The 23,059-nt window shown below is 41.8% G+C and overlaps 2 protein-coding genes across 2 annotated transcripts; one reads left to right on the top strand and one right to left on the bottom strand.

The window, feature by feature from the left end:
• Positions 1-456: 456 nt before the first annotated feature.
• LOC115171501 (perforin-1) lies at positions 457-3,713 on the bottom strand. Its single transcript, XM_029728409.1, has 5 exons — positions 3,551-3,713; positions 2,322-2,909; positions 1,972-2,110; positions 1,596-1,813; positions 457-1,426 (listed from the first exon to the last, which is right to left on the bottom strand). The coding sequence occupies exons 2-5, from the start codon at positions 2,852-2,854 to the stop codon at positions 547-549; spliced, it is 1,770 nt and encodes a 589-aa protein (XP_029584269.1). The 5' UTR covers positions 2,855-2,909; positions 3,551-3,713; the 3' UTR covers positions 457-546.
• A 5,327-nt stretch (positions 3,714-9,040) lies between these two features.
• LOC115171498 (progestin and adipoQ receptor family member 4-like) lies at positions 9,041-20,827 on the top strand. Its single transcript, XM_029728381.1, has 3 exons — positions 9,041-10,315; positions 17,327-17,545; positions 19,981-20,827. The coding sequence occupies exons 1-3, from the start codon at positions 10,042-10,044 to the stop codon at positions 20,412-20,414; spliced, it is 927 nt and encodes a 308-aa protein (XP_029584241.1). The 5' UTR covers positions 9,041-10,041; the 3' UTR covers positions 20,415-20,827.
• The last annotated feature ends 2,232 nt before the right edge of the window (positions 20,828-23,059 follow it).

Below are 23,059 nucleotides of genomic sequence, written 5' to 3'. Positions count from 1 at the left end.
GTACATATTGCCTGATTGTTAACTTCAGAGAACTTTGCATTTGAGACATAAAAGAGATCTCCCTGTGTGTGCTATAAGCATTTTATTAAGCATAAAGTAACCCAATCATTCAACAATTTTAAATTGAATGCAAGCTACCTTGTAAATAAACACAAACAAGTACAAAACAAGCAACTAATACTCAAATTGTTTTATTTTGTTTAAATGTAACCTTTATTTAACTAGGCAAGTCAGTTAAGAACAAATTCTTATTTACAACGACGGCCTACCCCAGCCAAACCCAGGCAATGCTTGGCCAATTGTGCGCCGCCCTATGGGACTCCCAATACTGGCCAGATGTGATACAGCCTGGATTTGAACCAGGGACTGTAGTGACGCTTCTTGCACGGAGATGCAGTGCCTTAGACCGCTGTGCCACTCGGGAGTTCGAAGATACAGTATAGAAAACAAAACACATTTTACCAAAACATTTATTTCATTATTTTAGGTTGGAGAAATCTACCTGAAAAAGATCTGGGGTTTTGACATGGATCACCATGCATACCTCTAAAATCGACCACACTCTCTGTTCCCTGTACTGAGGCTCTTGTTGCCATGGAAATTGGGTCCGTCCACCAACACTCCCATACTCACCAGCATGTCCTTTGGAATGAGACGGGAGTGGCGAGACACATAAACCTTCTCCAGGTGGGGATTCATAGGGGAGGGCACATAGTCCATACAGGCGGAGCCACCTAGACTGGGGGCACACACCACCTCCCACTTGTAGAACATTTGGCCATGCTGGAGGTTGCAGAGATCCTCCTTCACCCCGGCTGTCAGCTCCTTCTCACATTCTCCTAACAGGTCGTCGTTCCACTTGTCGTCCTCGTCCCACACCTCAAATCTCAGCTTCTTACTGGTTGACAGATCCACGGTTCCCAGGTCATAGCTCATTGCCCAGCTGGGGTTGTTGTTGTTGTAGATAACTGTAGTGCGTCCGATTGTCAGGCCTGCGAAAGCCACCTTCACGTAGCCGTCAGTGGCAGTGGTGTGGTCTCCCCACAGGTTGGCCCCTCTCTGAACAGTGATGACCACCCGCGCCAGGCCCTTGCGGGTGGGGCAGCAGTCGGCGCTCACCCCGGGGTTGTTGTGGCAGCTGCAGACGCAGGAGTCTCTGTGGTCACTTTTGATGCCAGTTTGACAGGGTTCAGAACAGTTCTTCCACAAGGCCTTCTCCAGGATGTAGTCGCTGATGGCCTTGCGCAGGTGCTTCCGAGCTGGGTTGGTGGTGGGCAGCAACTCATGGAGAGATTCCAGCGAATAGGAGACGATGTCCGGATAGCGTGGTAGGGAGCCCAGCCATTCCTTGTAGGAGGGGGGATTTTTTTCAGCAGAGAAGAGGAGCTCTGGTTCTGTGGTGTGGCCACCTTTCACCTCTGTGAACCTGTAGGGTGTCAGAGGGGGGAAAGGTTTTTGTGAGGGGCAATACACATTTCAGCAAGGGAGAGTATGTAATGATTAGGGAAGTGTGAAGAGAGAGAGAGAGACAGAAATAAAGAAATTGTGTGAGGGAGAATCTAAATGTGAAAGAGCAGCAGACTATAATTCCCCACCTATCATTGAAGACACTGGAGAAGCTGGCCTTGCTCTCTGTCTTAGACTTATCCTCCTGACAGTGCTTGAACTCAGTCTTCAAGCTGTTACTGTCACCCACAGTGGCAGACGCCTCCACATCCAGACACATCTTCACCTCCTCTGCACTGAGACCCTGCAGGCTGGCCTGGCACTGCATGATACTGGTCACAGACTGCACCGTTCCACCCAGGCTCACCTACACACAGGATGAGAGGTAGAAAGTAACGACTGTTCCCAGAGAGATGCCAGTAAACTGCACATCTAGGGGCAAACATCCCTCATTTTGATATGTAGTTTGTGTGCCTATTGCCTTGATGATTTATCACATTGATGTTGACCATCTCTCTCCCTCACCTTGGTAATGTAATGCGTGCCAAAGTTATCAATAAGCTTGTAATAACGTTGTTTGTTTTCTTGTTGATATATTTTGGGGAGATTCTTCACTGCTGTCTTGAATTCTCGGTGTAACTTGGGCTGGCCAGATACTCGATAGCTATTTGTGGAGAGAGAAAAGAGAGAGGGGGGTTAATATTGTATGGATACAGACAAACACTCATAAAATGAAATGATCACAGAAATATACCAGCCATAAACATGCAAAAATATACTTTTATTTACAATCCCCAAAGGAAACTGTGAGATGAGGTTTCACAGAGACACATGGGTAAAATGAGCTCATGCTGTGTGGGCCAACTGATGTTTACCTGTAATACCCGCAGGACACACTGTGGCTTGTGAAACTGAACTTGTCACTCTTGGTTTTCTCCATGGAGTACTCAGCCAATTTGGAGTTGGTTCCAGCGAGCATAAACTTCCCACTTTTTGATCCCTTCTTTAACTCTAGATTGACCTGCCAGTTATTCTCCACAGAAGAGCTACTGGAGCTGACGAGAGACTCACTGGAGCGATGGAGCTTACTGGACACTTTCATACTACACTGGTGGTTTGGTCTCCAATCCACCACAGCCAAAGGAAGCCTCTGTTTTTTCCCTTCCAGATAGGGATTCTCACAGAGGGTGCATGTCTTGTCTTTGCGTTTCCACACGTTCATGTCAATGACAAAGGCTCCTTTGCGTTTCATTTTGGTGATGTCAAAGCCTTCCCCTGCTAGGTTGGTTCCAGGAGCAAATTCTGCCTCTTTGCACTCATTGGCTGAGCCGATGGTGCATGATTGGCAACTGGGACGAGGAAGGGACAACATAAGCCCTGCCCAGAGGCACACTATCAATAAGGACATCCTGGATAAGGTGAGAAGATGTTTGCGACAGGCAGCTACAAGTCACTGTTTTATGCTGAAAAAAATATAAGTTATTTGTGAATTAAAGGGTAATTATTGTAATGAAGTAAACAATTATTGATAACCAAGATATAACATACATAACTTATTGCAAGTCAGCCTTCAAACGTAACCTACAGGCTAGATCATAAGCTAACGTTTACCATATTTTACACAAACGTATGAAAACTTGGTGCTGGTGTACATGGAACTTCTACATAAATATTCCCAATTTACATAATGGTTATTCTTGAATTCTACTTCCATGAATTGAATCCTCAATGGAAATTAATCATGACCCTCAACTATGAAATACATAATATGGTATAAGTATAACACTTGCATAAACTCAATCTTGTTCTGTTTCATCCCACTTGTTATGTATCCATTTCAAAGGCCACTCTCTTATTGACTGTACATATTGACTGCATATTGACTGTACTTATTGACTGCGTATTTTGTTCAATTTCTCTTTCTTTTGTTATCTAATGTGGTAGTAAATGTGTTACCGCAGCCTACTATCAAAGTCAAATCCAATTATTAGAATATGTGTACTCAAAATAATATTTTTGTCCATAGGCACATAACTATTTGTGTATGTTTCCTTTCTATAAAAATGGTGCAAAGCTAAACTAAATATACAGCATTAAAACTCACCTTTGACCAGTCTGTCCACTATGTGATGGATGTGAGAGTGAGAGGCTGGGCAATAATGTATCGTATTAAAGTTCCTTTTTGATATTGGAAAAGGTGTGTTCGTACTCAAACGGGACTAGCAAATGGAAGGTTGAGGGGATGTTGGTCTTAGTATAGACGATGATAAAGAGTGTCTGTCGCAGAAGAGAACATTCTGTGGTTTCAGAGAGTGAGAATTGAGCGGAAGAGGGGTTGGGGTGGTGGTCTGGTATGCTGCTCAGTGGAAAAATACGACAGTGGTCTTTCAGTTAAATGCCTTCATCTGACAGACCATTTACTTTGTCATTTCTCTGAAGTGGTGGTGTGGGTTGATAAAATGAAACTGTTGAGAAGATAATGATAGCCTACTAGGTCTAGGAAACCCTGGGTAATGTGATATAAGAAGGAATTTACCTTCTCAATTATAGAACTGCTAATTCAATATAACAAGCTACATGTATGTTCTGAAATGACCAAATATTATCAGTTTGTTAGTGTAAAAGAGGCAGAGCAATATGAGCTGGCCATAGATAACTGAAGGAAGAATGTTTTTTATTTTGTCAATAAAGTTTTTTTAATTTTCAATATGACATTACACCATTACACTAATAACAACAAACACATAACACACAACAAGACAGAAAACATGACAGCAATCAATCAATCAATCAATCAATCAATCAATCAAATGTATTTATAAAGCCCTTCTTACATCAGTCACAAAGTGCTGTACAGAAACCCAGCCTAAAACCCCAAACAGCAAGCAATGCAGGTGTAGAAGCACGGTGGCTAGGAAAAACTCCCTAGAAAGGCCGGAACCTAGGAAGAAACCTAGAGAGGAGCCAGCCTATGAGGGGTGGCCAGTCCTCTTCTGGCTGTGCCGGGTGGAGATTATAACAGAACATGGCCAAGATGTTCAAATGTTCATAGATGACCAGCAGGGTCAAATAATAATAATCACAGTGGTTGTAGAGAGTGCAACAGGTCAGCACCGCAGGAGTACATTTCAGTTCGCTTTTCATAGCCAATCATTCAGAGTATCTCTACCGCTCCTGCTGTCTCTAGAGAGTTGAAAACAGCAGGTCTGGGACAGGTAGCAAGTCCAGTGAACAGGTCAGGGTTCCATAACCGCAGGCAGAACAGTTGAAACTGGAGCAGCAGCACAACCAGGTGGACTGGGGACAGCAAGGAGTCATCAGGCCAGGTAGTCAAGAGGCATGGTCCTAGGCTCAGGTCCGAAAAAGAAAGAAAGCACCCTTGAAGCATACAGTACCAGTCAAATGTTTGGACACACCAACTCATTGAAGGGTTTTTCTTTATTTTTACTATTTTCTACATTGTAGAATAATAGTGAAGACATCAAAACTATGAAATAACATATATGGAATCATGTAGTAACCAAAAAAGTGTTAAACAAATCAAAAAAATATATATATTTGAGATTCTTCAAAGTAGCCAGCCACCGTTTGTCTTGATGACAGCTTTGCACACTCTTGGCATTCTCTCAACCAGCTTCATGAGGTAGTCACCTGGAATGCATTTCAGTTAACAGGTGTGCCTAGTTAAAAGTTAATTTGTAGAATTTCTTTCCTTCTTAAGGCGTTTGAGCCAATCAGTCGTGTTGTGACAAGGTAGGGGTGGTATACAGAAGATAGCCTTATTTGGTAAAATACCAAATCCATAGTATGGCAAGAACAGCTCTAATAAGCAAAGAGAAACGACAGTCCATCATTACTTTAAGACATGAAGGTCAGTCAATGCGGAAAATATCAAGAATTTTGAAAGTTTCTTCAAGGGCAGTCACAAAACCATCGAGCTCTATGATGAAACTGGCTCTTATGAGGACCAACACAGGAAAGGAAGACCCAGAGTTACCTCTGCTATAGAGGATAAGTTAATTAGAGTTACCAGCCTCAGAATTGCAGCCCAAATAAATGCTTCACATGAGACTGCTTGAATCAGGCTTTCATGGTTGAATTGCTGCAAAGAAACCACTGCTAAAGGACACCAATAATAAGAAGAGACTTGCTTGGACCAAGAAACACAGGTAATGGACATTAGACCAGTGGAAATCTGTCCTTTAGTCTGAGTCCAAATTTGAGATTTTTGGTTACAACTGCTGTGTCTTTGTGAGACGCAGAGTAGGTGAATGGATGATCTCCGCATGTATGGTTCCCACCGTGAAGCATGGAGGAGGAGGTGTAATGGTGGGGGTTATTTGCTGGTGACACTGTTAGTGATTTATTTAGAATTCAAGGCACACTTAACCAGCATGGCTACCACAGCATTCTGCAGCGATACGCCATCCCATCTGGTTTGCGCTTAGTGGGACTATCGTTTGTTTTTCAACAGGACAATGACCCAACACACCTCCAGGCTGTGTAAGGGCTATTTGACCAAGAAGGAGAGTGATGGAGTGCTGCATCAGATGACCTGGCCTCCACAATCACCCGACCTGAACTCACTTGAGATGGTTTGGGAAGAGTTGAACTGCAGAGTGAAGGAAAAACAGCCAACAAGTGCTCAGCATATGTGGGAACTCCTTCAAGACTGTTGGAAAAGCATTCCAGGTGAAGTTGGTTGAGAGAATGCCAAAAGTGTGCAAAGCTGTCATCAAGGCAAAGGGTGGCTACTTTGAAGAATCTAAAATCTAAAATATATTTTGATTTGTTTTACACTTTTTTTGGTTACTATATGATTCCATGTGTATTATTTCATAGTTTTGGTGTCTTCACTATTATTCTACAATGTTGGGCGAGCGGTTTTCTGATGTCAACGTTGTGAACTGACTGCCCCATAGTGGCGCTGGGGTTATGGTATGGTCAGGCATAAGCTACGGACAACGATGGAAGTTTGAATGCACAGAGATACTGTGACAAGATCCTGAGGCACATTGTCGTGCCATTCATTCGCCGCCATCGTCTCATGTTTAAGCATGAAAATGCACGGTCCCATGTCGCAAGGATGTGCACACAATTCCTGGAAGGTGAAAATGTCCCTGTTCTTCAATGGCCTGTATACCCACCAAACATGTCACCAATTTAGCACGTTTGGGATGCTCTGGATCGATGTGATGACAGCGTGTTCCAGCTCCCGCCAATATTCAGCATATTCGCACAGCCATTGAAGAGGAGTGGGACAACATTCCACAAGTCATAATCAACAGCCTGATGAACTTTATGCAAAGGAGATGTGTTGCGCTGCATGAGGCAAATGTTGGTCAAACCAGATACTGACTGGTTTTCTGATCCACGCCCCTACCTTTTTTTAAAGATACCTGTGACCAACAGATGCATAGCTGTATTCCTATGTGAAATCCATAGATTAGGGCCTAATCAATTTATTTCAATTAACTGATTTCATTATATGAATGGTAACTCAGTAAAATCTTTGAAATTGTTGCATGTTGCATTTATATTTTTGTTCAGTTTAATTAAAAAAGTGTTCCCATATCAGACAGAATTTGAAGGAATAATGTTAACCAGCCCACTCTCAGTTGAGCCTACCAAGTAGGCTGCTAATTTCCAAATATAGTAGGAAGTTAAACCATGTTTGAGGGAGATTCCACTATCTTAGCTCCAAGCTTAATTTTGATGTGTCAATCAGAACTATCAAAATAGATACAATGGCATCAAGTCTCTCATATGAAGAGACTGACATTTATGGCATGTTACACCCATAGGGTCACCTCGTAGGACAACTATTGAAATGTTAAGACTGGCCGACTGGGAGACTCATAATGTTATTCAAGTTTAGATATGAAATGATACTCATCTAGAGAGAGAGGGAGTGAAAGAGCGGGAGGGAGAAAAAGAAAGAGAGAGAGTGCAAAAATATCCTCTGTGTACAACGTAAAACACCAAATAATGCATGCAGAGCAGAATTAAGCCGATACCCACTAATTATCAAAATCCAGAAAGAGCCGTTAAATTCTACAACCACTTAAAAGGAAGCGATTCCCAAACCTTCTATTACAAAGCCATCACCTACAGAGAGATGAACCTGGAAAACAGTCCCTTAAGCAAGCTGGTTCTGGGTCTCTGTTCACAAACACAAACAGACCCCACAGAGCCCCAGGACAGTAACACAATTAGACCCAAGCAAATCATGAGAAAACAAAAAGATAATTACTTGACACATTGGAAAGAATTAACAAAAAAACTGAGCAAACTAGAACGCTATGTGGCCCTAATCAGAGAGTACACAGTGGCAGGATAACTGACCGCTGTGACTGACCCAAATTTAAGGAAAGCTTTGACTATGTACAGACTCAGTGAGCATAGACTTCCTATTGAGAAAGGTCGCCGTAGGCAGACCTGGCTCTCAAGAAAAGACAGGCTATGTGCACACTCCTCACAAAATGAGATGGAAACTAAGCTGCACTTCCTTCCCTCCTGCCAAATGTATGACCATATTAGAGATATATTGTCCTCAGATTACACAGACCCACAAAGAATTTGAAAACAAATTTGATAAACTCCCATATCTATTGGGTGAAATACCACAGTGTGTCACAGCAGCAAGATTTGTGACCTGTTGCCAAAAGAAAGGGGCATCCAGTGAAGAACAAACACTATTGTAAATACAACCCACATTTATTTATTTTCCATTTTGTACTTTAACTATTTGCACATCGTTACAACACTGTATATAGACATAATGTGACATTTGAAATGTCTTAACTTTTTTGGATCTGGTGAGTGTAATATTTACTGTTCACTTTTTATTGTTTATTTCACTTTTGTTTATCTATTTCACTTACTTTGGCAATGTAAACATATGTTTCCCATGCCAATAAATACCGTTGAATTGAATTGAGAGAGAGCGAGAGAAAGAAAGAGAGTGTGGAAACAATATTTTAGATTCATATTTAGAGAAACATTCATATGCTCTTAGTAACTAAGTTATTACTTTTTGGTAAACAATTTTTTTTTTTATTGAATCACAATCTATACAGTCAATTAGAATTATTAAGCATACCTCCAACAATATAGGGACAACATATTTTCTCTACTTTGCCCTCTCTCACAACTACAGAATCATTTCAGATAGAAACGTACCCATATAATAATATAATACATGAACACACCCATGAACACAATTCTGCGCTCCAATTGGTTTAGTAATGGCGTGTTCATGTTATAGGCTTTCCTATTGGCTAATGAAGGATGAACATATAGAGTGCAAGCTGCGAGGGCAGGTTGATTGACATGGCTCCCGCCACCCTGACTGGCACCACATTCAACCTTTCACCTTCTTATCCAATGTGCATTTTTGTGTATTTTAAAATAAACTTTGCTGTTGTAGGCCTAAATGTGTTAACTACGTGAAAGTAATTAGAAAAATACATAGAAGATGTAAGATTAATGTACAAATAACTGTTTCTTCTTCATGTTTCCTAAATTCTAGAGAGGATAGCCTAATTATTGGTGCATCCATTATTAAACATTATTCCAAAAATAATACCAGACAGTGACTGGTGAGGTATTTATCCCTGTCTCCCTTGTGCTGTTTTCTCATAAAACCCCAGTGTCAGTCCCCCGCAATAATTCTCTTCAGTACCGCTCTATACCCACATTGGATTAGAGCGTCACTGTCCGGTACAGGGCATCAGTCATCCGATGCGAGGGACTCGACGCCGGTGAACAAACGAGTCACATTTAACAAGAGTTTGGACGGAATCTTTATGGGAAATGGGGTTACCAATACGAGAGAAGATCTGGACACGAAAATCTGTATTTTTTGGTGTCGGATTGACATCTTCCTTATCCATATTTGTTTGAAATCTCCAAATCACAGCAGTAGCACGCTAACGCGTTCCATCGCACTACATCTGTAGTTGTTGGTCGGTGACAAACTAGCTACCGTTAGTTAGCTGTAACCAGAATATGGATATTTTTGTAAATACAATAGAGATGATTGTGCGCGAGCGTTTAGCTGCTTTTACGTTATGACCTGCTAACGTTAGTCCTGTATTGGAAATCTGACCGCTAAACCCATTCCTCTGTAGTCAGTGGTATCAAGGTGATGGATGGAAGTAGCTAAGCTAAAGCCACTGGACTTGTGAACCGGTGCAGATGAACTAACTATGGCTAATGATATGTGCCGTGGAATGTTGTACGCTAGCTAGCGACACATTGAGAAACTAGCTAGCAGCTACCATGAATTATATTGTGTTAGCTAACCTCCGACAGATGTTGGGTGTTATGTCGGCAATTAAATGTAATATGTAATGTATACCACGGGCTTACACCATGTATGTGGTTGGCCTCGTCCTTGTCAACCCCTGTGGTTGACACAAGTATCGGTTTTTAAAAGCAAACAGCGGGATAAAAACGCTGTCACCGGTAGTGGTGCTGAAAAGAAAGAACATATTTTCTGTCGCTAGCTCGCTACAGTATTGTAGCTATGGGAGCTAGCTAGCTATGTAGCTAGCAGCACATTATAGTTAGCTACCCCCCCAGATTTGATCAATGGTGTCTAATAAATTTTTATTCGCAATAATTCTACTATATGTGTATATAGGTGTACAGTCATTATTTTACTTTTTTGGCGGCGTCGTTTTAACTATTTTGGTTGCTATGGCATTTTTAAATGGACCCAGACTATTAGACTGGGCGAATTCACCTCCTCATCTTCAATTCAACAAATACGTCCTGACTGGATACCGACCAATATCTTCTGTCCAAGACTGTATAAGAAGCCTTTTTTACATGCACAACGAACTGGGAAACATATACACACATGGTGAGTTTAAATATTTTGGGATGAACTTGCTGGCTGGCTAGCTAAATTTCTCTAGAAATAAATGAGTGGGTTTGCTAGCTAGCTAGCAACAGAGCAGTGCAGATCTTGCCTGGGTAGAGGCTTTGCTATGGAGCGATTTCAGTGCCAACAGAAACGATTTGAATTCAATATTTTTGTATTAAGATATTGAATTTAAATTCTATATTTTTCGATTTGTAATGCACAAATTGAGTTATTGAATTCATAAATTGCACTTGTATTTCATGATTTGAAACTGAATTGAATGAATATTGCATTCAGTTTTAAAATTCAATTTCAATTCCATTAAATATTGAAATACAATATTTATATATTCCATTTCAATATTGTATATATTGCTTTCATTGTCTGTGTATTAAGTTTACAAAATATAATTTCAAGTTTAGCAAAGTTTCTTATATTCAACTTCTCAGATGCATTCAGATTCAAATTCAGTTCTTTAAATTCAGATTCAAAACCAGAGACATCATCCTGTTACTTTGCTAGCAAGGAATGGTAGAAAATAACAGATAGAATCACACGCTCCAGGGTTCTCTCCAGGATATTTTAACAAGGTGGCACAGCATCCCCACTTACATTGGGGAGAACCGTGCGCTCTGTGTTAAACAGGTTTCAGGCATTTTCTAAAGCCAATGTGTCATGTTGAATTTATCTTCTTCCAATGAATTTGGCATTTGAACTCTTTGGGCTATAAGCTATTATGACCCCTTTGCTGAAAGCTAAAACTTGGAACATGGTTGTGGTTTCTGTGACCATGCTTATGTGATGAGAACCTTGCCTGAGATCTGAAGATGTGTTAGTTTGACATGTTAGACATATTAGTTTCAAGTCTCCGGCAAGGGTACTCATTATAATGTGAGTGACTGGGTGAAGACTTTGTTAACCTGCTGAGCTAAAGCCTAGGCATTGGTTCTGTGACTTGGATGGGTCTCTTCAAGGAGGAGGTCAAAGGGGGGTGAAGTGTAACAGGTGGTTCATGGACCATGCTTGCATGATGAATACACTGAGACCTGAAAAGTTGCATTGTCTGGCACACAGGAGACCTGGGTTAGAACCTAATCATGTCTTCCGGTCTCAGGCAAGGTTGTTCATCACATGCATGGATCACCAAACCACCGCTGTTGTGCTCTCATTAAATATGGTAAACAGATTCTTATGTTTTGTTTGCCACAGAAAGTGTTGTTCTATAGTAGGCCTGAGTTCAAACCCAGTCAGTTATATTGGTGCCGTGAGTATGAGGTAAAAGGTGGGTGAAATGTAACCGAGATCCACACTCTTTTAATGAGTAACCTTTATTTTTTATTGAACCTTTATTTTACTTGGCAAGTCAGTTAAGAACAAATTCTATTTTCTTCAATACTGGGCCAATTGTGCGCCGCCCTATGGGACTCCCAATCACGGCCGGATGTGATTCAGCCTGGATTTGAACCAGAGACTGTAGTGCTGCCTCTTGCACCGATATGCAGTGCCTTAGGCCCCAGCGCCACTCAGGAGCCCTTGCTGGAGACTTGAATACTTGTTAGCTTCCTGAACTCATCCATATGGGATTTAGCTAAGTGGGCTAACACAGTCTTATGACATGCTGGAGACCTGGTTCGAACCCAGCCAGTCACAAGAGCAAGATTAAATAGGGAGTGGAAAAGCTATCCTCAGAAGGGCTATGACAGGGCAATTCAACTATATTCTTATGGGGGCCAAATTGCATTTATTTTTGTCACACTCTCTTACGTGTCCTGCGTGTCCTGTGTGCATCATAGAGGGGAACAGAAGGCACGACAATATTCAAGAGTCTTAGAGAGATCCCCATTGAGGAATGGGGTCATAATAGCTTATAGCCAAAATGGTACGCATTTTAGAGCCAAATGAATCGGAAGAAAATAAATTAAACATGCCACATTGGCTTCAGAAACCGCCGGAACCCTGTTCAACCTGTATACGTTTGATTCTATCTGTTAACTTCTACCATTCCTTGCTGACAAAGTACCAGGATGTTGCCTCTGGTTTTGAATCTGAATTTAGAGAACTGAATTTGAAAATGTATTTAATTCAATTGAAATTAAACTTTAAAACTATTAATTCAATTCAGTTTTCAATCATGAAATACAAGTTCAATTTATTTATTAAATTATTCAATTTGTGCATTACAAATAAAAAAATGTTGAATTCAAATACAGTTTCTGTTGGCACTGAAGTCGCTCCGTACTGTGACCAGTGACAGCAGCCATGGAAAGGGTTAGCTGGCTAGCTAACTAGCAAGCAGCTTGCTATTGTAGTTAGTTGAATCACAGTAAGTTGCCATAGGCAAAACCAAAGACAAATCTCATCAGCAGCTGATGACTAATATAATAAGCTTTATGTAAAGTTTTGGTTGCACCTGGTAGTACATTACAGCACAGAATAAACTGGTAATAACGTGGTAATTATGTCAGAAAGTATGGTAACAAGTTATAGATAATCACAATGAATTTGCCCACATACTCTTATAATTTCAGTATATGTGTTGGGCAGAGAAGGAGAAGGCTGTCTGTGTCTCTAAAAATCCTCTTCATTTTCAGATTTAAGTGACCAAGATTGCATATGAAACCATGGTCTCTAGCATAGGATTCTTGATGACCTCAAGTAGCAAGTTGACTTCACGGTATAAAGGATGCTCGTGTACCAATGGAGTGTTGAGTTTTAGTGTCAGCCAACTCCTTCCATTTTACTTACAGCACATCCTGCCAACAGTCATTAAAACAGACAGGATTAGTGATCACCAGGGCAGGGGGGAATTTATGCCTGAAAGGAAGAGGAATCCTTTATTAGGACCAGGAATGATTGATTGATTGGCAGGCAGCTTAGCCTCTCCCTTACTATGCAATTGTCATTCAGAGAAAAGTAATTAAAAGAAAAAGGATGTTCAGAGAAAAAGGTTTGTCATTCAGAGAAAAAGGTTTGTCATTTAGAGAAAAAGGTTATTGCAATATTCTTGCAGCATAATAGCATTCAGAAAATAGGCTACATAAATACGGATGTATGACTCATTGGGTCTCATTGGGTAAAAGCGTCTGCTAAATGGTATATATTTATATATATAAAGTTGGTGAAGTCACACAGGTCCCATTTTTTGTAATATATGGCACCAAATAAGATCACACAAATTGAGTCTAAATGTTACATTTGCACAATATGTTCAACAGCTGGAATACTTTTGGATAGAAACACGCAACTCCTGTCTAAAGAGTAGCAATCATACTTTGGACCGATTAGGCTGTGTTTACACAGGCAATCCAATTATATTTTTACACTAATAGTTTTTTTGGCCAATCAGATCAGCTCTGAAAAATATCTAATGTGATTGGTCAAAAGACCAATTAATGGAAAACCCCCAGAATTGGGTTGCCTGTGTAAACGCAGCCTGAGAGAGCCTGTCCAGTTATACTGTTCAGTAGTGCTGAGCGGGGTATGGAGGGAGGGTGCAGAAGAAATCACACTCAAAATAGATGTTAGATAGGAGGCTGGTGGGAGGAGCTATAGGAGGACAGGCTCATTGTATTGGCTGGAATGGAATAAATGGAACGGTATCAAACATGGAAATCATGTTTGACTCCATTCCATTTATACCATTCCAGCCAATACAATGAGCCTGTCCTCCTATAACTACTCCCACCAGCCTCCTCTGGTGTTGGATTGCATTGGCTGTATCACCTGGTCAGGACAAATGATTTTACATTCGGAAAAGCAGAGTGAGCGAAAGATGGGGAAGAAGGCAGGATGTGGAGGAGAGTGATATGTGTGTATCAAATTTCAAGGACCTGATTTTGCTCACCAAGCACATTCCAATAGCCTAAGTGAAGCAACCTACAACACTTCTTTAGTTTAAGAGCAATTCCATGGTAACAGAATTACGCTGCGATTTTTCACAGGAAAGAACTGTGGTCTTTGCATCTGCACTGTTTTTCCAGTAAATGTTTTAATTGTATTTACTGTGCAGGGATCTCCCAAAGACCATAAGAGAAGAAAAAAAAAACAGAGCCTTCAGAAAGTATTCATACCCCTTGACTTTACCGCTTTTGTTTTTGTTACAGATTCTTATGCTTTTGTTTGCCACAGAAAGTGTTGTTCTATAGTAGGCCTGAGTTCAAACCCAGTCAGTTATATTGGTGCCGTGAGTATGAGGTCAAAGGTGGGTGAAATGTAACCGAGATCCACACTCTTTTAATGAGTAACCTTTATTTTTTATTGAACCTTTATTTTACTTGGCAAGTCAGTTAAGAACAAATTCTCTCACCCATCTACACACAATACCCCATAATGACAAAGTGAAACATGTTTTAAACATTTTTGCAAATGTATTGAAAATGAAATGCAGAAATATCTCATTTAAATAAGTATTCACAACCATGAGTCAATATTTTGCAGAAGCACCTTTGGCAGTGATTACAGTTTTGAGTCGTCTTGGGTATGTCTGTATCAGCTTTGCACATCTGAATTTGTTTTTTTTCTCAAGTTCTGTTAAGTTAGATGGGGAGTGGCGGTGAACAGCAATCTTAGTCTTTCCACAGATTTTCAATAGGATTAAAGCATTCCAGCGTTGCTTTGGCTGTATGTTTGAGGTCATTGTCCTGTTGGAACGTAAATCTTCTCCCCAGTCTAAGGTCGTTTGCACTCTGAAGCAGGTTCTCATCAAGGATTTGCCTGTATTTGGTTCCATTCATTGTTCCCTCTATCAGTCTCCCAATCCCTGCAGTTGAAGAGCATGCCCATAGTATCATGCTGCCAGCACCATGCTGCACAGTAGGGATGTTGTTAGACGGCTGATGTTCTGTGCCTGGTTTTCTCCAGACATAGCGCTTTGCATTCAGACCAAATAGTAAAATTTGTCTCATCAGACCACAGAATATTTTGCCTTATGCTATCAGTCTTTCACGTGCATTTTTGCAAACTCCAGGCATGCTGTCGTGGATTTTTCTCAGAAGTGGCATCTGTCTGGACACTTTCCCTTAAAGTGCTGTAGAGACTGTTGTCCTTCTGGCAGGTTTTCCCATCTCAGCCAAGGAACTCTGTAGTTCTGTCAGTGTTCATTGGGTTCTTGGTCACCTCCCTGACCAAGGTCCTTCTTGCCCGGTTGTTCCGTTTGGTCAGAAGGCCAACTCTAGGCAGAATCTGGATAGTTCCATATTTTTTTTATTTCCCAATGATGGAGACCACTGTGCTCTTGGAAACTTTGAACACTCTACAAATAGTTTTATACCCTTCCCCAGATATATGCCTAATCACAATCTTGGAGATGTACTAGTTCCTTGGACTTCATGGGATAGTTTCAGCTCTGACATATATAGAAAGGTGTGTTTCTTTCTAAATCATGTCCAAAAAATGGAATTGGCAACAGGTGGACTCCAATCAAGTTGTAGTGACATCTCAAGGATGATCAAAGGAAATTGGATGAACCTGAACTCAATTTGGAGTGTCAAAGCAAAAGAGTGTGAATACTTATGTAAATTAGATATTTCTGTATTTCATTTTCAATACATTTGCAGAAATCTTGAAAAAATACATTTTCACGTTGTAGTCATAGGGTATTGTGTGCAGATGGGTGAGAAAATACATCTATTTAATCAATTTAGAATTCCGTCTGTAACAACAAAATGTGGAATATGTCAAGGGGTATGAATACTTTCTGAAGACACTTACACTCAGTGGCCAGCTTACTAGGTACACCCATCTAGTACCGGGTCAGACCCCCCTCTTGCTTCCAGAACAGCCTGAACTCTTCAGGGCATGGATTCTACAAGGTGTGGTTGGTGTTCAAACATGGCTCAATTGGTAACAAGGGACTTAACGTGTGGCAGGAAAACATTCCCCACACCATTACACCACCGCCACCAGCCTGTACCGTTGACAGCAGGCAGGATGGAGCCATGGACTCAAGCAGCTTAGGCTAAATCCTGACTCTGCCATCAGCATGACATAACAGCAACCGTGATTAGTCGGACCAGGAAAAGTTTTTCCATTCCTCAGTTGTCCAGTGTTGGTGATCACGTTCCCATTGGAACCTCCTCTTCTTGTTTTTAGCTGATAGGAGTGGAACCCGGTGTGGCCGCCTGCTGCAATAGCCCTTCCGTGACAAGGACCGACGAGTTGTGCGTTCCGAGATGCTGTTGTACTGCGCCGTTATTTCCCTGTTTGTGGCCTGCCTGTTAGCTTGCACGATTCTTGACATTCTCCTTTTGACCTCTCTCATCAACAAGCTGTTTTCGCCCACAGGGCTACGCTGACTGAATGCTTTTTGTTTGTCGCACCGTTCTCAGTAAACCCTAGACACTGTCATGCATGAAAATCCCAGGAGGCCGGCCATTTCTGAGATACTGGACAATCGTACCACGCTCAAAGTCGCTTATGCCATCCTAGCGTTCAATCAAACAGTAACTGGATGCCTGTTTGCCTGCCACATGACTCACTGTCTGTAGGACCGAACCATTTTAAAAAAACAATTTATTTCTTCATTTTTTATCATATAAGGCCATTGTTTGATCTAGATTGCAGGAAATTGTAGTTACAGGTGTTCAAAAATCTTGGCTGTATTCTGCAGCACCTCCTTGTTTAAATATCCTGGGGAGAACCCTGGTGTGTAAGTTGTTCAAAGTAGTCATTGTACATAGTTGTTTTTTGCTTGCCATACAGTCTCTGTGTAATTCTGTTACTGTGGAATTGCCCTGTAGTGCAGCAGTAATTGTTGCTGAAGCTGAACAAGAGCTTGTGGAAGGTGAAAAAAAGGTGTCTATGCAGTAGCGCTATGCCGTATTGCTAATGTGATTGGAAATTCATAACACATTTGACATTTTTTGTCATTTCATTGGAATATAATAACAGGTGAAAATAAACTGGTGAAAACTGCAAGCTTTTTGTATTGGTAAATCTGGTGCTAGTTGTCAGCAAGATTTAGGCCTATTTGACCGAACCCTGTTTATCCCCTTCACCCCTTCCTGACAGGTATCCCTCTGCTCTGCTTCCTGTTCCTCATCCCGCTCAACTTCCCCTGGTCCCAGATCAGTGTGACATGGCTGGGTGTGGTCCACTTCCTGGCCTGCCTGTCCCCCCAGCTGGGCTCTGTGCTCTACCACCTCTTCATGAACCACGAGGGAGGAGAGCCTGTCTACCACACCCTTCTCACCCTCGACATGTGCGGCATCTGCATGATCAACACGCTGGGTAAGCAGAGGGGCTTTTGGGTAGCAACTAAAAGCTCTCTACTCTCTCATTCTTTCTTTCATTCTCTCTACCTTTTTATCTCCTTCTCTCCTTTCTTTCTCTTCCGGACTTTTGTTTTCTGTGTACACTGTCTGGCGCACTCTTTTTGTGCAATCCATTTTTAATTTACATATATTCAAATCATCTTGTGTATCCAATAGCCAGTGTGTTTGGTGCCAGCAATTTGGTGCCTTTCAAGATGTGTAACTTGGTAGGGGAAAAAAAGTTTGATTTCACACTTTGTCATAAAGAGCACATGCATAACCTAATAAAAATAAAAACATTTTCCAATCTCATAAAAAAATGACTATAGTAAGTGCCTATTAAACTAGTATGGGCTATGTGGGACGCTAGCGTCCCATCTGCGGGACACAGCCAGTGAAATAGCAGGGCGGCAAATTCAAAACAGCAAAAATCTCAGAATTCAAATTTCTCAAACATACAACTATTTTACACCATTTTAAAGATACACGTCTCCTTAACCCAACCATGTTGTCCGATTTCAAAAAGGCTTTACGGCGAAAGCAAAACATTAGATTATGTTAGGACAGTGCCTAAAAAATAAAAGCCACACAGCCATTTTCCAAGCAAGAACAGGCGTCACAAAAAACAGAAATACAGCTAAAATTAAGCACAAACCTTTGATGATCTTCATCAGATGGCACTCATAGGACTTCATGTTATACAATACATGTATGTTTTGCTCGATAAAGTTCATATTTATATCCAAAAACCCTATTTTACATTGGCCCGTAATGTTCAGAAATGCTTTTCCTCCGAAAACTTCCGGTGAATGAGCACATCAATTTACAGAAATACTCATCATAAACGTTGATAAAATATTAAACTGTTATTCAAAGAATTATAGATAAACATCTCCTTAATGCAACCGCTGTGACAGATTTCAAAAAAGCTTCACGGGGAAAGCACACTGCAATAATCTGAGTACAGCCCTCAGAAAACAACAGCAGGCAATACAGATACCCGCCATTTTGGAGTCATCTAAAATCATAAATAGAATTATAAATATTCACTTACCTTTGATGATCTTCATCAGAATGCACTCCTAGGTATCCCAGGTCCACAATAAATGTTGTTTTGTTCGATAAAGTCCATCATTTATGTCCTTTTTGTTCGTGCGTTCAGTAAGCTACTCCAAATGTAGGAAGTGCGCAGAAGATTTCACGACGAAAAGTCAAAAAAAGTTATATTTAAGTTCGTAGAAACATGTCAAACGATGTATAGCATCAATCTTTAGGGCCTTTTTAACATAAAACTTCAATAATATTCCAACCGGACGATTCCAATGTCTTGAAAAATGTAATTGAACACAGCTAACTCTCACGTGAATGCGTGCCAATGAACTCGTGCCAATGAACTCATGTCCACTCCTGAGTCAACAACTTCCAACTTCCTTTGTTCGCTCTCTGTTCACCATAGGAGCCTCAAACAACTGTCTAAAGACTGTTGACATCTAGTGGAAGCCTTAGAAAGTGCAAAATGAACCCTAAGTCACTGTATACTGAGTAGGCCCAGTCTTGAAAAACTACAAACCACTTCCTGGTTGGATTTCCTCTCAGGTTTTTGCCTGCCATATGAGGTCTGTTATACTCACAGACATCATTCAAACAGTTTTAGAAACTTCAGAGTGTTTTCTATCCAAATCTATTAATAATATGCATATCCTACGTTCTGAGCCCGAGTAGTAGGCAGTTTAATTTGGGCACGTCATTCATCCGAATTTCCGAATACTGCCCCCGTCATTAAAAAGTTATTAAGTGCCAAATAAAGTATTATTATTATTAAACCTTTATTAAACCTGTTCGCTGCTCTGGCACCCCAATGGTGGAACAAGCTCCTTCACGACGCCAGGACAGCGGAGTCAATCACCACCTTCCGGAGACACCTGAAACCCCACCTCTTTAAGGAATACCTGGGATAGGATTAAGTAATCCTTCTAAACCTCCCCCCCCTACCCTCCCCCCAAAAAAGATATAGATGTACTATTGTAAAGTGGTTGTTCCACTGGATATCATAAGGTGAATGTACCAATTTGTAAGTCGCTCTGGATAAGAGCGTCTGCTAAATGACGTAAATGTAAATGTAAATGTATATATACAGTACCACTCATTCCAGGGTTTTTATTTTATTTTACTATTTTCTACATTGTAGAATAATAGTGAAGACATCAAAACTATGAAATAACACATATGGAATCATGTAGTAACAAAAAAGTGTTAAACAAATCAAAATATATTTGATATTTGATATTCTTCAAAGTAGCCACCCTTTGCCTTGATGGCAGCTTTGTGTGCATGATTCTCTGGGATGTGAATATTTGTTGTGGTGTAGTTTAATGACTAACTGCCTCTGACTTTGTGTGTTGTTTGCCTCAGGAGCGCTGCCCATCGTCTACAGCACCCTGCTGTGCTACCCATTCACCCGCACAGTGGCTCTGCTCGTCTACATCCTGCTGTCCAGCTACGCTATCTACTCGGCCATCACGGCGCGGAGTAGCGTGCGGCGTCTGCGCTCCTTTGCCTGGCAGGCCCTGTTCCGCTTCTCCTTCTTCCTGCTGCGCTGGGTGGGCGTGGGCGGCGGCAGCCCCACCTCGCTGCAACACTTCCTCACCATGGACGCGCTGGCTGTACTGGGCGGGATCATCAACATCTCGCGCATCCCAGAGCGCTTCCGCCCGGGCCTCTTTGACTACTGGTGCAACAGCCACCAGATCATGCACGTGCTGGTGGTGGGCTCCATCCTCTACCTGCACTGGGGTGTGCTGGACGACCTGCTCTGGATCAACAGCCACCACTGTCCCTCAGACTGAGCCCCACCCTGCCTGGAGGAGGACCAGCGGGGAACAGGGTTTAGGACCTCTGGGGGGAGGGGGCTGTTTCAATAGGTAATGGTTGGGAAGGGAAGATGGGAGGTGTTCATGAAGACGTGCATGGAAGGCCAGATAAAGTGTTTTACATAATAGGGATTGGTGCAGGCTTTGACACGTGCACCTAGCAAGAATGTTCATACTGTATCTGTGTCCATCTTGCCATTATACATGCGTTGCTATTTATATTAGGGGACACACACAAGGATTTGGATATTGGCTCACTGGTCAACACACACACACACACACACACACACACACACACACACACACAGCAGAGGATCTGTGAAGATTACACACAAAGGAGATTAAGGATTTGATATCAGAAATACACATAGAAATGTCGACAAAAAAAATCATGATATGCAAGTGAAGTTACACTTGAGCAATAGTTGATTTTCTGTTGACTTATCCTCATGTGTCAATTACCATTTCAACCTATGGCTTTTATCAAAGTGGATCCGTCAATGATGCATTAATTCTTTCTGAAGTATTTTTCAGATGTCATTCTATTGCAACCTATGCAGCACATAGCATATAAACTTTAGAACAAACACACACTCCGCACACACTCACAGCGTAGCATGCATACATGCTAGTAATGCACAAGTAATGCACAAAGCACTCCCAGACCCGTCACAGAGTCCTATGGAACTACTTGAGTTACTGTGTATTAGAGAGGATATTCTCCCTCTCATTATTTCTTCCATGTTTGTTTGTCTTTCTCCCTTCTCTCTGGCTTTGTCTGTATCTCTGTGGTCAGGTATGGGTAAAGGGTATGGGTAACTGGGTATGGGTAACTGGGTATGGGTGAAAGGTATGGGTAACTGGGTATGGGTGAAGGATATGGGTAACTGGGTATGGGTAACTGGACATATGGGTGAAGGGTATGGGTAACTGGGTATGGGTAACTGGGTATGGGTGAAGGGTATGGGTAACTGGGTATGGGTAACTGGGTATGGGTAACTGGGTATGGGTTAAGGGTAACTGGGTATGGGTGAAGGGTATGGGTAACTGGGTATGGGTAACTGGGTATGGGTTAAGGGTAACTGGGTATGGGTGAAGGGTAACTGGGTATGGGTGAAGGGTAACTGGGTATGGGTGACGGGTAACTGGGTATGGGTGAAGGGTAACTGGGTATGGGTGAAGGGTAACTGGGTATGGGTGAAGGGTAACTGGGTATGGGTGAAGGATAACTGGGTATGGGTGAAGGATAACTGGGTATGGGTGAAGGGTAACTGGGTATGGGTGAAGGGTAACCGGGTATGGGTGAAGGGTAACTGGGTATGGGTGAAGGGTAACTGGGTATGGGTGAAGGGTAACTGGGTATGGGTGACGGGTAACTGGGTATGGGTGAAGGGTAACTGGGTATGGGTGAAGGGTAACTGGGTATGGGTGAAGGGTAACTGGGTATGGGTGAAGGGTAACTGGGTATGGGTGAAGGGTAACTGGGTATGGGTGAAGGGTAACTGGGTATGGGTGAAGGGTAACTGGGTATGGGTGAAGGGTAACTGGGTATGGGTGAAGGGTAACTGGGTATGGGTGAAGGGTAACTGGGTATGGGTGAAGGGTAACTGGGTATGGGTGAAGGGTAACCTGGGTATGGGTGAAGGGTAACTGGGTATGGGTGAAGGGTAACTGGGTATGGGTGAAGGGTAACCGGGTATGGGTGAAGGGTAACTGGGTATGGGTGAAGGGTAACTGGGTATGGGTGAAGGGTAACTGGGTATGGGTGAAGGGTAACCGGGTATGGGTGAAGGGTAACCGGGTATGGGTGAAGGGTAACCGGGTATGGGTGAAGGGTAACTGGGTATGGGTGAAGGGTAACTGGGTATGGGTGAAGGGTAACTGGGTATGGGTGAAGGGTAACTGGGTATGGGTGAAGGGTAACCGGGTATGGGTGAAGGGTAACTGGGTATGGGTGAAGGGTAACTGGGTATGGGTGAAGGGTAACTGGGTATGGGTGAAGGGTAACTGGGTATGGGTGAAGGGTAACTGGGTATGGGTGAAGGGTAACTGGGTATGGGTGAAGGGGTTCATTCCTTGGCTTGTTAGTGCTCATTTTGTTTGAAGTTTACCTCCCTTTTAGTGCAGTCCACATAGCCTAAATGCTAGACTGAACTTGGATGCGTTGAATCATGACAGATTATCCGCGTTTACAATTGCTATTGTTGAGTTACATTAAGTTACTCTTTATTATTGGTTGACCTTAATCTTGTGAGGCAGTGCTTTTTATTTATTCATCAATATCTATATTTAAAGTGACAATTCCTCACATTTAACTGAGGAATTTGATTTGGTTTTGAATCCGGATTATTAGAATTAGTTCATGACTATTAAGTAAAAAAAAATATTTTGTTGTTGATTATTGTAATCATGTTTGGCACATACTGTAGTCAATGAAAAGGGCACATAACGTCTTAAATGAAGATGCCTGTCTCTTATATAATACCGGAACAATAGTTGCATGACTGTGCAGGATGGATCTTGTTGACTGAAAAGGGAAGGTCTGCCACCAAACAGATGCCAAATGTTTATTACGCTACAGTATTAGAGAGACCGTTTGTGATGAGGGTTTTTTAAATTAG

This window comes from Salmo trutta, chromosome 32 (assembly GCF_901001165.1).
Source record: "Salmo trutta chromosome 32, fSalTru1.1, whole genome shotgun sequence".
Classification (NCBI taxonomy): domain Eukaryota; kingdom Metazoa; phylum Chordata; class Actinopteri; order Salmoniformes; family Salmonidae; genus Salmo; species Salmo trutta.
The sequence above is the reverse complement of the archived record's forward strand: the minus strand, read 5'-3'. Positions and strand labels throughout refer to the sequence as shown.

What these genes read in the sequence shown, in the direction of transcription:
- LOC115171501 (XM_029728409.1), bottom strand. Translation starts at nt 2,854, where the DNA reads ATGTCCTTATTGATAGTGTGCCTCTGGGCAGGGCTTATGTTGTCCCTT. An exon ending in GTGTCCTGCGGGTATTACAG is followed by an intron (nt 2,111 to 2,321) that starts GTAAACATCAGT and finishes CTCCACAAATAG; the next exon opens with CTATCGAGTATCTGGCCAGC. An exon ending in TCCAGTGTCTTCAATGATAG is followed by an intron (nt 1,427 to 1,595) that starts GTGGGGAATTAT and finishes GACACCCTACAG; the next exon opens with GTTCACAGAGGTGAAAGGTG.
- LOC115171498 (XM_029728381.1), top strand. Translation starts at nt 10,042, where the DNA reads ATGGTGTCTAATAAATTTTTATTCGCAATAATTCTACTATATGTGTAT. An exon ending in GGGAAACATATACACACATG is followed by an intron (nt 10,316 to 17,326) that starts GTGAGTTTAAAT and finishes CCTTCCTGACAG; the next exon opens with GTATCCCTCTGCTCTGCTTC. An exon ending in CTGCATGATCAACACGCTGG is followed by an intron (nt 17,546 to 19,980) that starts GTAAGCAGAGGG and finishes TGTTTGCCTCAG; the next exon opens with GAGCGCTGCCCATCGTCTAC.